Source organism: Amblyomma maculatum, chromosome 4 (genome assembly GCF_055883805.1).
Source record: "Amblyomma maculatum isolate TAMU_Amacu chromosome 4, ASM5588380v1, whole genome shotgun sequence".
NCBI classification, from domain to species: domain Eukaryota; kingdom Metazoa; phylum Arthropoda; class Arachnida; order Ixodida; family Ixodidae; genus Amblyomma; species Amblyomma maculatum.
Genome location: NC_139347.1, coordinates 119,543,588 through 119,556,923, shown reverse-complemented (window position 1 = coordinate 119,556,923; position 13,336 = coordinate 119,543,588). Strand labels below are relative to the sequence as shown.

Genomic DNA, 13,336 nt, shown 5'->3' with positions numbered 1-13,336 from the left:
TCTTAGGCACTTTTCTGCAGGTCAACAAGCACTCATCCACGTGGTACAGGGTCTCGCTATGATTGCGTTCTACTTCCGTAACAGAAAGGCAAACGGACGGGGTTTGAAGACTTGAACATGACAGGTTTCATATTCAGGGTTTCACTGCATAGGGGTTTCGCGGTACAAGCACGACATGACTCATACAAGCTTCATTTACAAACATCCCACAAGACTGCTGCAGCTTCCAGAGATGCTGCCAGCAGTTGGCCATGAATGAGGTGAAAAAAAATGCAGCCAATTTAGCTAAGTTGGCCAAAAGCTGCAAATTATGTGCGTTAGCAGGTCACATTTCATCTTGCTTTCGATATCGAATGCTAAGGTTTCAAGATTTACCTTCAGGAATTTGAAGATTGGAAAAATTTGGGATTGGGGACCTTACTAGCAGTAGTGCACGGCAAAATTGTGTGATCACTTAACACAACTTAAGAGGACAATGCAATTAATGCGCCTTAAAAGGGAGATGCGATAGCAGTGTATTCTGGATTGATGAAGGCGCCGACGTGCAGTTCACGGTGCGAGAGAGTGGCAGTGGAGCACGGCGCTCTCGGTCATTGGCCAGCAAAGCTGATATGTTTGTGCTACTGCAGTTTTGAAACCCGGGCTTGGCACAGTTTGGCTATGTTCCTTTTATTTCTTTATTCGGGTCTAACTGATCTCAGACAAACACAAAAAAACGTCTTACCATCAGGCTGACAAGGGCAAATAAAAAAGCAAAAATGGTGTGCGGTGCCCACAAAAACATTAGCTCAGCACGCGTAGTTGCAGCCTGTCAGCATTCTAGCGGCATATTCACAGGGACTGCTTTCATTTATTAAAATGACCCTTTAAACCATATAAGGAAAAGTGAGATTTGTGCAGCATATGTTCGTCAGCTGTTACTTTTCTACAGCGTGCTGCATCATTACGTTCTTGCCTATCTAAAGGAGACACTACTAATTTCTGAATCATTTATTGTGCTGTGGCAATATCCTATAGATGACTTAGATCACATGGGATGTCCTGTAGTTGTCTATGTTCCTCCTTATGGGTAACAACTTTGAGCTCAATAGGACCGTGGTGCCTTTATGGTCAGGGAAATGGTCACTCCCATGCCATCTGCCAGAGGCATGGCCATGATTCTTTGTGGTTGTGAACCTTCAGATGGCGGGTGCTTGGAGGTCCTGGTGTGTTCGATTCTCATCTCACCCTTTCGTACGAAAAAGCTGCCTAGTTGGCAGCTCTACCATGCTGTCTGGTCTTGTGATATCGCACAGTGTATCGCTCAGTAACACGTGAGGTTACATTCACGCTGCTTTAATCTTTCGTAAAGACATCAACCAGTTTTGGCTGCAGGATATATAATTGCTCGTTTCTGGCAAGGGCAGACAGGCAGCTGCGGACTTCTGCTTGAGGAATTCACTTTTTTAACGAAACTAAACAGTCACTTACTTAGGCACCAGAAACAAGGATATTGAAGCCCGCACGCTTTCCAATTCTTCTGAGGTTTGTGGGGGTTCTTACTAGGCCGTCAAGCCTCTTCTGAGGTCTAGGCCGCAAACACCGAGCTCCCGTGATCGCACACCACGGGCAGCCATTATCACGGCCACAAAGTGGTAATGCGAAGTATGACACAGCACAGAACGGGACTTTGCCCGGGACCAGATATTTATTGGGTCTTCCCAAAAGAACGCTGGTGATGAACTTGCTGGCAACCCTATCCTTTTGGATGGGGCCTGACAGTTAGACGGGCAAGATGGCGACAACAAAGAAGTAGAGCAGGGAGGTATTTACCTTGCGTCCTTCCGTTGTCGCGGCTCGCTGTCGGCTCCCTCCGGCTCGGCGCATCTTGCCCTTTTTTCCTTTTTCGGTCAATCAGCGTCGTGTCTGCAACGCCTAGCGGTGCGCACCTGCGCCCGGCGAGGGAAGAGAGAAACGCGGCGCTATGGAGCAGCCCGTTTGGGTTACTCATCCTCGGAAGAGAAAGAATACTTCTGTCCCCTTCATCCTCCGCGGCACGCAGCGTTTCGGAGAGATGCGCGGTTCTCCACGATCGCTACAGGTTGTGCGAGACCTGGTGGAAATATGACACAACAGCAACCTTTCTTTTCTTTTTGTAATTATTGGTTTTGCCATTCAATGCTGACCTCAACTTTTTCTGCTGTATTTCTGCCACGGGAACCATAACCTCTCGGGGGTGCCTGGCCTGCATCAGACAACCTACTTGGCTTTTTTTGGAAGCTTTTCTCCAGCCCATGCTTGCATTGTTAAAAACAGAGTGAACAACTGCTCTTTTCAAGAGTTTTGAATGTGCTTAATGAGTATGGCAGGGTGGGTTTTTGGCCTACGGGGGATGTAGTGAAGCGAAGCGAGAGATATAAAAGCCTAATAAAAGCATTAACTCGTACTTCTTGCGTTAAAGGCATCGGTTTTGAGGCAATCCACGAACACTGAATTGACATGATGAAACCGCAGCTGAAGTTCAAAGTTGTGACACTCTAAAGGCTTGGTGCACACACACCAAGCCCTTCAAAAATTTCTTTCAAGCTTATACTGTGTGAGGCAAGGAATTATCGCTAAGAATAGGGACCAGGCATGAGGCTATACAGGTCTTTCTGAATGTGAGCATTGCCACTCCATTAGACAAAAGTTCGGCCTAGCAACACTGACAGCAATTCTAGGAAGCTGATAGGGGTAATTCCGTGCTCATTCTGAAACTCCATTGCACCTTAATACTGATGTAATTGACTGAAGACATGCTCTCTGTCTGAGAAATTGTGCAATAATATCTTTTACATCACTTAAAAATCTGTTAAGCGTTGTTTTGTAATTGCATTTTAGGAACCAAATTGCATTCCATTTCATTCAGTAATAGTAATGTTGTTTACACCGAATGCACAGATGCAGATAGAAGAAGCTTCAGCAATCAGACCTGTTATACCAGCTAAAGCTAATTGATGCATATGTCTTTGCACGTAGAGGCAGCAAACGTTTCTGTCCGTGACCGTACAGGGGATGGAGGGAGCAAAGTGGAAAAAGGTGTTATAACAATCTGACGAGGCTATAGGTCTCCAAACTGTAGTAATAACAGTTGCACATTCATAGCGCGAGAGAAGTACAGTCACGAAAAAGCCACAGTAAAATAGAACAGGAACAACATGGCGTTTTTTACTAGGGCAGGAAGAGAATGAAAAGAACAAAAACTTTATTACAATACTAGGCGGTGCCTCTGTATTGCATAGGTCAGACCTTTGAAAATGATGCATATCTCTAAATTTACAGAAAATGATGCTTTCTAAGCTCTTGAAGTGATTGATTCCAGTTGGATGGTTTATATATGGAAATCATTCAATGTCTGTGGTAGTGTGTTATGTAATGATTGCAGACCATATGTCAGCTATCATTCATTTTTCCAAGTAGCACACGCATTACAGGCTGAACAGAGACTGTGGGAACCAGGAAGACATATTTTAAAGAGGTCCTAAGTATGGGACATTAAGTATGGAAATGAGGGACATTTTTGATAACTTTGAGTAATTGCTTTTGTAGCACCTTCATTTTTTGGGTGTTTTCGCTAGTCGTCAGCCCCAAATTCAGTCGCGGCAGATAGTTACCATATAGACTAGCAGCAGAATCATAAGGTTATGTGCTTAGGCACAAATTCACCATAAAAAGGATAAACGGAACAGAATGCTCTGTGCAGTGGGGTCCTCTGGGAGTCGAGTTCCCACCACCATTACTTAAAAGGGACCTGAGGCACCCCACGCTTGAATGTAGGGACTACATAATTCCGAAGCAGGCAACAATTTTTTTTTTACCTTCTCATGAGTGGTGGTTGGAACATTATTTCTCAGTGGCTTTGAAAATTTCGCCTTGAATTTTTGTAGGAATTTTTAACGTGTTTTTGAAAATGCCAGGCAGCAAAAAACTAAAATCACGCACTACACAAAGATTGGAGCCGATTTATTTTGCGCACACACCAACTTTCGTTTATTCACAACCGTGTTAAAGGAGTAGACACACCAAAATCGTTATTTGTGTTTATTTCTTTGCAGTATTTTGCACTAGACTGTGTGACTCAGAATTCGGTTATGTATTATTTATGCAGTCTAAGTAAATTACTTTCTTATGCAGTTTCAATTTCAGCGGCCGAGCAATGGCTATAATGTCACTGACACGTTTTGGTTGTGTGAGTGATGAAAACGAGTAAAAAATTGGGGGACATTTACATTCCACATTCTAGTGGAAATTAAGAAGAAGAAATGGGCATGGGCAGGACATGTAGGGCGAAGAGAGGATAACTGATGGTCGCTTAGTGTAACAAACAGGATTCCAAGGGAAGGAAAGCGTAGCTGGGGCGGCAGAAAGTTGGGTGGGCGAATGAGGTTAAGAAGTTCGCAGGGGTCAAGTGGATGCAGCTAGCACAGAACCGGGTTAAGTGGAGAAATATGGGAGAGGCCTTCGCCCTGCACTGGGTTTAGTCAGGCTGATGATGATGATGACATTCAGCCTTCAAGGGTATGACACGACGTGAATGGCGCCCATCTGTGTGTCCTTTTGTTGATGTTTGTTCACATACGTGTTACTCTGCTACTGACCACTTAATTTATTCCTCTATTATCTCTATTATGTTGTAATGGAGCCCAAAGCTACTTAATTATGTGAAAGATCTCCAGACCTAGATACTCATAGGATAGGATAGGATAGGAAATACGTTAGTTTCTCTAGGAGGGTCTTGTGCTAGTAGCGGAAGAGTTCCATCTTCCGTCTTCTCACAGGGTCGGTGCCCGTATTGCAGGGCTCCGCTGAGCTTCGCAGCTCGCTGGGCGTGCTGGATTAAACCTAGTTGGCAATCCAAATCGCCGCTGGAGAGCTGGATCTCCCACTGTTCCGCACTCGGGTCTTTACGAAAGCTGTCGTTATTTTTACATTGCCACGTGATGTGGTATAGCGAAGCTTTGCTACCACACCATGGGCAGGTGTCTCGATACTGTGACGGGTAAATTTTGCTCAGGGTATGCAGGTTAGGGAATGTTCCTGTCTGCAGTCTTCACCAGTACACGGCCTCTTGTTGTTTTAGATCCCGATGAGGCGGCGGATAGCGGATCCGTACCCCCTTATAGTAGTTAAGAATGTCGGAGTACATAGGGCCGACTCGCTCGGGTAGATCGTGCGATTGGGAGGAAGCTTGGCTCGTGTACCCTCGAGCTACCTGATCGGCGCGTTCGTTCCCCGCTATGTCGGTGTGTCCTGGCACCCAGTAGATGTTGTGTTTGACTTTTGATGGGGTCGTGCTATGGAGGAGCCTGAGGGCGGCGCGACCTATGCGGCCGTTCATGTAGTTACGGCACGCTTCTCTAGAATCTAAGAATGGTAAGGGACGTGTTGCATCGATACCCGGCTACCACCGCAAGAGCAGCGGCCAGCTCCTCCCCTTCGGTTACCGTGCATTCCCTGACTGAGGCGCTAGCTAGTTCCTTTAGGTTGGAATCAATAGCTACCGCCACTGCGCTTTTATGTGAGCTTCCTGTATACGGAGCCGCGTCCGTGTATACCGTGGTGGATCTTGTAGCTAAATTTAGTTGTACATACTTCGCCCGGGCTGCTCTACGGGCCACATGCAAGTTGGGGTCCATGTTACGGGGAAGGGAGCTAACCTTTAGCGTCTGGCGAATTGCGTCCGGTATGCTCGCAGTACGATTCTCGATTTCTGCAGTTGCACCTAGCCCCAGTCGCCTAAGAAGCGAGCGCCCCGTCGGAGTCTGCTGGAGCCTGGCTATCTGCGTGACCAGTTGGGCTTCTTTGATCTCTTCGAAGGTGTTGTGAACACCAAGAGCTAGCAGTTTTGCGTTAGAGGTGTTCATTGGTAGGTGCAGGGCTGTCTTGTAAGCTTTGCGAATGATGATATCTACACTTTCCACTTCTCCTTTGTTGAGGTTGAAATACGGGAGGGCGTAGCCTACGCGACTGAGTACCAGGCTCTGAACCAGGCGCAGGGTATCCCCCTCTCGCATACCGCTCCGCTTCTGCGACACACGCGTGATCATCCTGGCGACCTGAGTGGTCGATTGCTTGAGAAGGCCGAGCGTATGGCTGCATCGCTGATTGTTCTGAAGCCACATTCCTAAGACTCGTATCTTGTCTCGTTCGGGAAGTAGCTGTCCTTCGAGGGAGACATTGAGGGTCCCTTCTTTGTGTTTCCCTTTGTGAACTCGCAAGGGTTCGGATTTTTCTGTGGAGCAGGCGAGACCTTGTGCATGGACATATTCTTCTACGCAGGTAGCCGCTGCTTGCAGCCGTTCTTCTTTATGGCCGAGCGATCCGGAGGTAACCCAAACCGTGAAGTCGTCAGCGTACATGGCGTACTGTATGCCTTCGATCTTCTCAAGTTGTCTAGCGAGTCCGATCATAGCCACATTGAAAAGTAGTGGCGAGATGACGGACCCTTGAAGTGTGTCTTTGTTGGGGGTCGAGAATTTATCGCTGCGAAGGTCTCCGAACCCAACCGTTGCAGTTCGGTTGGAGAGAAAGGCCTTCACGTAGCTGTGAATCTTCTCGCCACAGTGGAGGTTGTCGAGTCCTTCCATTACAGCCGCGTGGCTAACGTTGTCAAAGGCCCCTTTAATATCAAGGGCCATGGCCGCGTTCTCGCCAGCGCTCGGGACATTGGTGAGGACTTCCTCTTTGAGTTGTATGAGGACGTCCTGCGTGGAGAGGTGAGCTCGGAAGCCGAACATGCTGTGGGGGTACAGGTCTTCATCCTCCATGTAATTTGGGAGCCTGCAAGTAACGGCACGCTCGTAGAGCTTGCCTAGGCAGGAGGTGAGTGAGATAGGTCGGAGGTTTTCGATCTGGAGTTTCTTACCCGGTTTTGGGATCATTACGACCTCTGCATGCTTCCACTCTTCAGGAACCGTTCCTGCGGCCCAGTGCCCGTTGAGGAAGGTTGTCAATTGGTCGACTGCCCCGTCGCTGAGGTTGCGTATGAGTGCATTATGGATCTTGTCTGCACCCGCCGCCGTGTAGCGCGTGCATACCTTTATGGCAGCAAACACTTCTTCCCTGGTGATCGGTCTGTCCAGGTGGGCGTTCGGTCTTCCCAAGTATGGTTTCGGGTATGCTGCAGGCAAGTTCGTGCCGTAGCATTTCTCTTTTACTTTATCTAACAGTTCCTTCTCCGTACCCTCGAAGGTGTGGATGAGTCTGTGGATAGCTTTCCCACTTTCGGCCCTGGTTTGGATAGGGTCGAGAAGGGTCTTGAGTATACGCCACGTTTTGGCCGTGCTGAGGGTGCCGTCCAGCGAGCTACTTAACTGCTGCCAGCTCTGCCTGGCCAGTTGGGCTGCGTACTCCTCCGCTATCTTGGTGACTTCTGCAATCTTCAGCTTGAGTTTCCTGTTAAAGCGCTGCTTCTTCCAGCGCTTGGTGAGCCCTCGGCGTGCCTCCCATAGCCTGAGGAGCCGAGGGTCCACCTCTGGTGTTTGCTCGGTGCGATCCACTTCCTGAGTGTACTGCTTCTGGATGTCTTTGAGTTGTTGACACCAATCATCTATGGAAGTAATCCCTCCTTCCAGGTCCGTGCATGCCTTGCGGAAGGCCTGCCAGTTGGTGATCTTGGCCATGCCGAGCTTGCGCTTGATGTTGGTGGCTGTTATCGTGATCTTCAAGATATAATGGTCACTGCCTAGATTCTCCAGCAGATTCTCCCACGTTGCATGGTTCGCCCCCCTGGCAAAAGTTAAGTCCGGACATGTATCCTGGCAGACAGAATTGCCAAGGCGCGTGGGTTGAGTTTCGTCTGTTAAGAGGGTACATTGGATCGCTTCCGCCGCATCCTCGACCTCTATACCTTTCTGATTATTTGTGGGGTATCCCCACTGCTGTCCGTGAGCGTTAAAGTCACCTACAATTAGCAGCGTGTTGCTTTTAGCAAGTTTGCTGGCCCCTAGAAAGAGTTTATGAAAATTCGCGTCCCGCTGGCGAGGCGGGCTATAGAGGTTTACGAGAAAGACACTCTTTTCCTTGTGCTTCTTTTTGGGAATAATTTCCGTCACTAAGTGCTCAATTTTCGTGTTGGGAATCGGGTCATGGGCTATGGTTACCATCTTTTTGCTCACCAGGGTTGCCGTGCGTCCGGTATCGTAGCACGTATATCCCCTGAGTGTCGGTGTCGTGTTAGTTTCCTGTAAAGCTATTATATCGGGTGTGGAGTCTTGCGTGAGTAGAAACTGCATTAGGAGTCCCTGTTTTTGGTGGTACCCCCTGCAGTTCCATTGCCAGATTTCTAGTGGTGTTTGTTTAGCCTCATAAAACCTCGCTTTAACCGAGCCGTACGAGTGTGCCTGCGTGGATTAGGAGTAGCATGCCGTAGTCCTCACCCAAGAGTTCTGGAAGGCTCGATTCCCATGTCATATGAGAAGCCCGTTGACAGCACCTGGCATGTCATGTGAGCTCTTGACGTCACACAGCCCGCTGACCAGTACTGAGTGCCCGGCTATGTCACGTGCCAATTATTGCCTGCCAGAGACGTGCTTGTTATTTTTCACTCACAGTGCCGATACCACACTTTCTGCAGAATGTGGACTTTACTGTCGCTTTAAAACTTAAGAACACGTATTGGTTGCTTATTCATTTTGTTGCGACTTTAGCTTCTTGACAGGCTTCCGTAAAAATTCATGCAAATTAAGATGGCTGAAGTTTTTGCGTGCCTGACATACAGGGGCGTAGCCAGGGGAAGGGCTTATGGGGCTTCAGCCCCCCCACAAAATTTGTTCGTACTGCAGAGGCACATTATTTTATGGTTTTCTTTTTTTTTTTTTTTTTTGGTAGCCTCACCATAATATATGTCATACACTGCTGACCAAAACAACCACCAGAGCCGGAAATCAATCTGGACTTTGTCTCCAGTATGTCTTTTTCACGCTCAAAAAGAGATTTCCACAGGAATAAAAAAAGCGAAAGGCGCATTGCATTTTCTGAAATTGTTCATCGGACCATACAAAGGAGACAAGCCACACTACCAAACAAGCTGACAAAGCACGCAGAGATGAAATGCGTGGAGAAATTTTTAAAAAAGCTAGAAGGGAGCATGACACCACATGCGCAGCCTGTGGCATGTTTTTAGCCGCTATATATGCTCCAGTGGAAAGTCTATCGAAGTGGTCTGCTGAGAACTGTCCTCGTCTGTTCGTAACATTTCAGTTTGTTAGAGTGCAGATGCCGCATTATAATCAGTTATAAGCACACTGGAAGGAGTGCATGTAACTATTTCATCTGCGGGGTCCGTCAGGAAGACTGTGTATTCGAACTAATGTTAATTGCATGGCTTGAAAACTGGCTATGATGAATTTTCAGTTGTGCATTTGTTAAATTAAACAAATGATTTTTGTCTGAAACAATACATCCACAGGATGCCTGATAGAATGAAAGCCCAGGAGGGTACTATTCCGTGCAAACTTTGCATCCCGGCATGCAGAATTTATCACGCACTTGAGAGCTAACAGGTTGGTGACCGGTATCTCGATATGGAGGAGGCTGAGAAGCAACGCCAGCCCCCCTCAAAAAACATCTACGCCACTGCTGACATGACCTCAACAAATTTGTGGCGTCACAGCCATCATTCGGCAGTTGACATCGAAGCCCAAAAGCACAGTGTAAAATTTTCAATAAGAGGTTATTTATTGCTTCTTTTTTTTTTTTATTTTTGTGCTATCCACATGTCTCTTCATGTTGAATAATAGGCTGAGATGATTGCATCATCCCACAGACAAAGTACTTAATGACACATTGATGTCTCTACTCCTTTGACTACGTAGCGGACCTGGACGAGCCAGGTTTGTCACAAGCGAGCTGTCATTTTTGGCTCATATAGCCCATCCGGTTACGGTTTAAGAACAATAGGGCTCATCTAAAGCAATTCTTTTGATTAGATATTGCCCTGCGGGGCTCATTTGCTTTTGCTTGACTTGAACAGAGAAGCTTGTTGCTACACAGTTGAAAATGGCAGAGCACGAGAACAGCGATATGACCAACTCAAGTGGTACTGAAGTGGTACTGTATGCTTCCCTAAGTACCACGAAATAGCCACATTTCCACGCAACACAAATTGGCATAATAAAGGTCGCTGTATGGAACGAAAACATTCCTAAATTTAAAAAATAACCATTTGGCAGCATTTCTTGATGACTGAGCAAACTGTCGACGCTCGCACAGTGTTGCTTAAAAATTGAGAGGCTGTACTTGTTGCCTTTTAAACGGGCGAGTCTTGTTCTTGTCACGCAACTGACAGCGATGAAGTATTGTGTGGCAGAGGAGAAGGAAGAGGCTTAGGTGTTTTGCCAGCTAGTAGGCCTCACCTTGTCCCACTGCCACAGCCCTGTAAATAAACGCCTCCTTTCTTAATTCACTGTAACAATATTAGTTTATTTTAGTTTTGTTCACCTGCAGAGCTAACTTATTGTTTACTATTTTTCCCTGCCTCGTCGACATCTTTGAAGTATAACTAAAACTTGCGCATTTTTTATACGGTGTGTCTAAAGCAGATTTCTTTGCAAAAATTTCATTTATATTTTCTCTTACAAACTCTCCATCTCACCATGCATTAGAACTGTTCAGAAATGCCGACTTTGTCTTCGGTGTCAAGAGTAATTTAAAATAGTAGGACTATTTATTTAACCTACACCAGCTACACTAGTGTAGCTGTTGTAGGTTAAAAAATGGCCCTAATGGTTTCATGAATACATACGGGACAATTGCTGAAGCTTCATTTCACTGTTATCTGTTTTGCATCAGGTGCTATCGAGAACCCCTTCCCTTTTATCTAAAACGATATGCAAAGCTAGCCACTCTCTCCCCTAACATTTCCCTCTCCCACTTGTGTTCGAACCACTGGAGTCATCCCTCCCCCCTCCTTATGAAGTTTAGTTTTGGACAACCACCGTTTATAACATGTGCTGCCAGCATCAGTTTAAAGAGAAGCAGCAAATTGAGGTTTTCACTGTGATGGCATGTAGATTAATGCTTGTATACTTGCTTTTTTGTACTGATGATGGTGCATGAAAGCATCGACGCAGTCGTGGTGACTGTTTGGTTTTGTTTTTTCATGGCACCCTTGCCGAGTGCAGAAGCTGCTGGGGATTAAGATGGCCACCTTCAAGATCACCATGGAGTTCCTGTGGAATGCCGACGGCAGCTGCGAGGTGCTGTGTGAGAGCACAAACGAGTTTGGCAAAAAGAACAGGTCCCTGCGTGGCAGGAAGCGGCAGAAACTTGGCCACGACGACAGTGGGGATGACGACAATGATGAGGAGGGCAGCGATGATGGTGATGAGGATCTGGACAGTGCCGGTGAAGAGAGTGACGACAGCCATGACTCCCTGGACGCCGAGAATGTGGTCGCGCATAGGCCAAAGAAAGTTGCGGTACGACAAAGGAAAGCAAAATAAATTGTTTTACATGTGAAGCATTTCTTTTTACTGTGCTTCAGCCGACACAACTAGATTTTATTAATGCACATGGCATGTCCATTGAAGCTGTTGCAGTCTTATAGGCCGCGAGGCTAAAAGTGAAAGTATTCTGAGGCAGCAGTCAAAATTCAAAATAAAATTTACAAAAATTACGAAACTCTTCGGCGACTAAAGTGGTGAAAGGCGAAAGCCTGAGTGCGGCATTCTGCTATGCATTTGTTGGGAATGTAGCGGTGAATGATGCTTCAAGTAAAGAGGGTGAATACTGTTTTACATTCCTCCCTTCCTTAATAGCATGGTGCATATGTACGCGAAGAATTCTAACAGATACTGCGCCTTTTCTATCCTGTAAATCAATTTCAAATGCCGCTGATGCCTACTATACATCTGGGTCTGCTTCTGTTTGCCATGTGGTGCGGCGCTCAAGGAAGCGGCAAATGGAAGGGCACATGGATGCTTGGATCGGACACCTGATGGCGTCAGCTTCGTATATGCATTAATCGCCTTGTGACGTCATGACCTGTTGTGTTGGTACATTGCGCGCTTCTTGTCGAACACAACCAGCATTTCATTGAACGCATTAAAGTTCAAAGGCGTTCTATAATTCGTCTACAGGAAAGGAAAAGCACAGTATCTGTCAAGGGGAATTATGAAGAGCGATCTGGGGCGTGGCGCAGTGGTAAAACGCTGAGCTGGGGACCCAAGGGATGGGGGTTTAATTCCCCGGCGGGAGACAAGGTTTATTAATTTAATTTTTAAGTATCAGAGCCTCCACTTGCAGACGACAACGATGAGCCATTAAAGGCTTTCGCCTTAAAACCTAACTGCAGTATTTAATCAGAATCATGGTTAGTGCTTGTGACGGCCCCTGGAAAGAGATGTCGCTGGTCACCACCATTCTTGGATGTATCACCTGCTGCTGTGAGCACATACATGGGGTTGGCTGTCAATATGTGGTCATTGCAACTACAAAGTTTCAATGGGTGACGTGTGTCCATCTCACCTGCAAACTTTCTATTCCAGTTCCACTTGGCTCCTTCCACATTTGCTTTCGTTGTCTTCTTACACCTTGCCCACACCTCCTCCATCTTGAATGACTCACTCAGATTGCCTCCATACCCTCCACAGGGTGTGGCATTGCCAGATCGTTCCAAATTTCCTCAGCCAACCTTGAGGGTGTTATCTGTGGTCTAACCCCAAAACGTAGTGCTGTGCCAGCTGCGGGGCAGCTAATGGTTCATCACTTTTAGCACAATGCTGTAAGGGCCCTGTGTCATAAAAAAACCCAGTGTCTCTAGCAGTGCCAGTTTTTTGTGGCCGAATGATCCAAAGGACCTCAGAAAACGGAACAAATCGGGAAAAAGCCCAAATGAAGCCAAAATTGGTGGGAAGGTTCCTGTAACATAAACAATAATGTCGAAATACAAATTGGAATTAATTATAAAAAGTATAGTGGGTCGAACCCAGGCTTTTTGTTGCTAGATGAATATGCTACACAGTCTATGAAGGCTCGTTGGTTGTCTTGTGAGAATGCATTGTGGTCTTTGACTTAGTGTCATGTCATGACATGTACTGACGGTTAATGTAATTAGCAGTATGTTGGTAATTATGCACAAATCAGCATTGCCATCAACATAAATCTCATTGTGAATAAAGGAATGTACAGACCAAAGCTTAGTCAGTTGCAGCTGGTAGCAAACAACAAGCAGGAACGGTGATGACGAGGCACGAATACTACCGCATTCCACTCTTGTGGCGGAGCTTAACCATCTCCCAATTTTTTCTGATTATGGTGGCCTGGGCTGCCAGTGATCATTATGCTTGTATTATGGTAAGTAGAGGGTCTGGTTTAT

General features: G+C 46.5%; 1 protein-coding gene across 3 annotated transcripts in view; it reads left to right on the top strand.

Moving 5' to 3' along the window:
• Positions 1 to 11,479, top strand: part of RpLP0-like (ribosomal protein LP0-like) — an 85,833-nt gene extending 74,354 nt beyond the window's left edge. For 2 of the 3 annotated variants that reach the window (XM_084602407.1, XM_084602406.1), the window contains one exon: positions 11,142 to 11,479. In XM_084602407.1, the coding sequence (XP_084458533.1) occupies positions 11,142 to 11,462 (321 nt within the window). In that variant the 3' untranslated portion in view covers positions 11,463 to 11,479. Of the gene's footprint in view, positions 1 to 6,297; positions 6,582 to 11,141 lie in introns of those variants that run through there. The other variant, XM_084602408.1, reaches the window with a different exon arrangement.
• Positions 11,480 to 13,336: the final 1,857 nt, after the last annotated feature.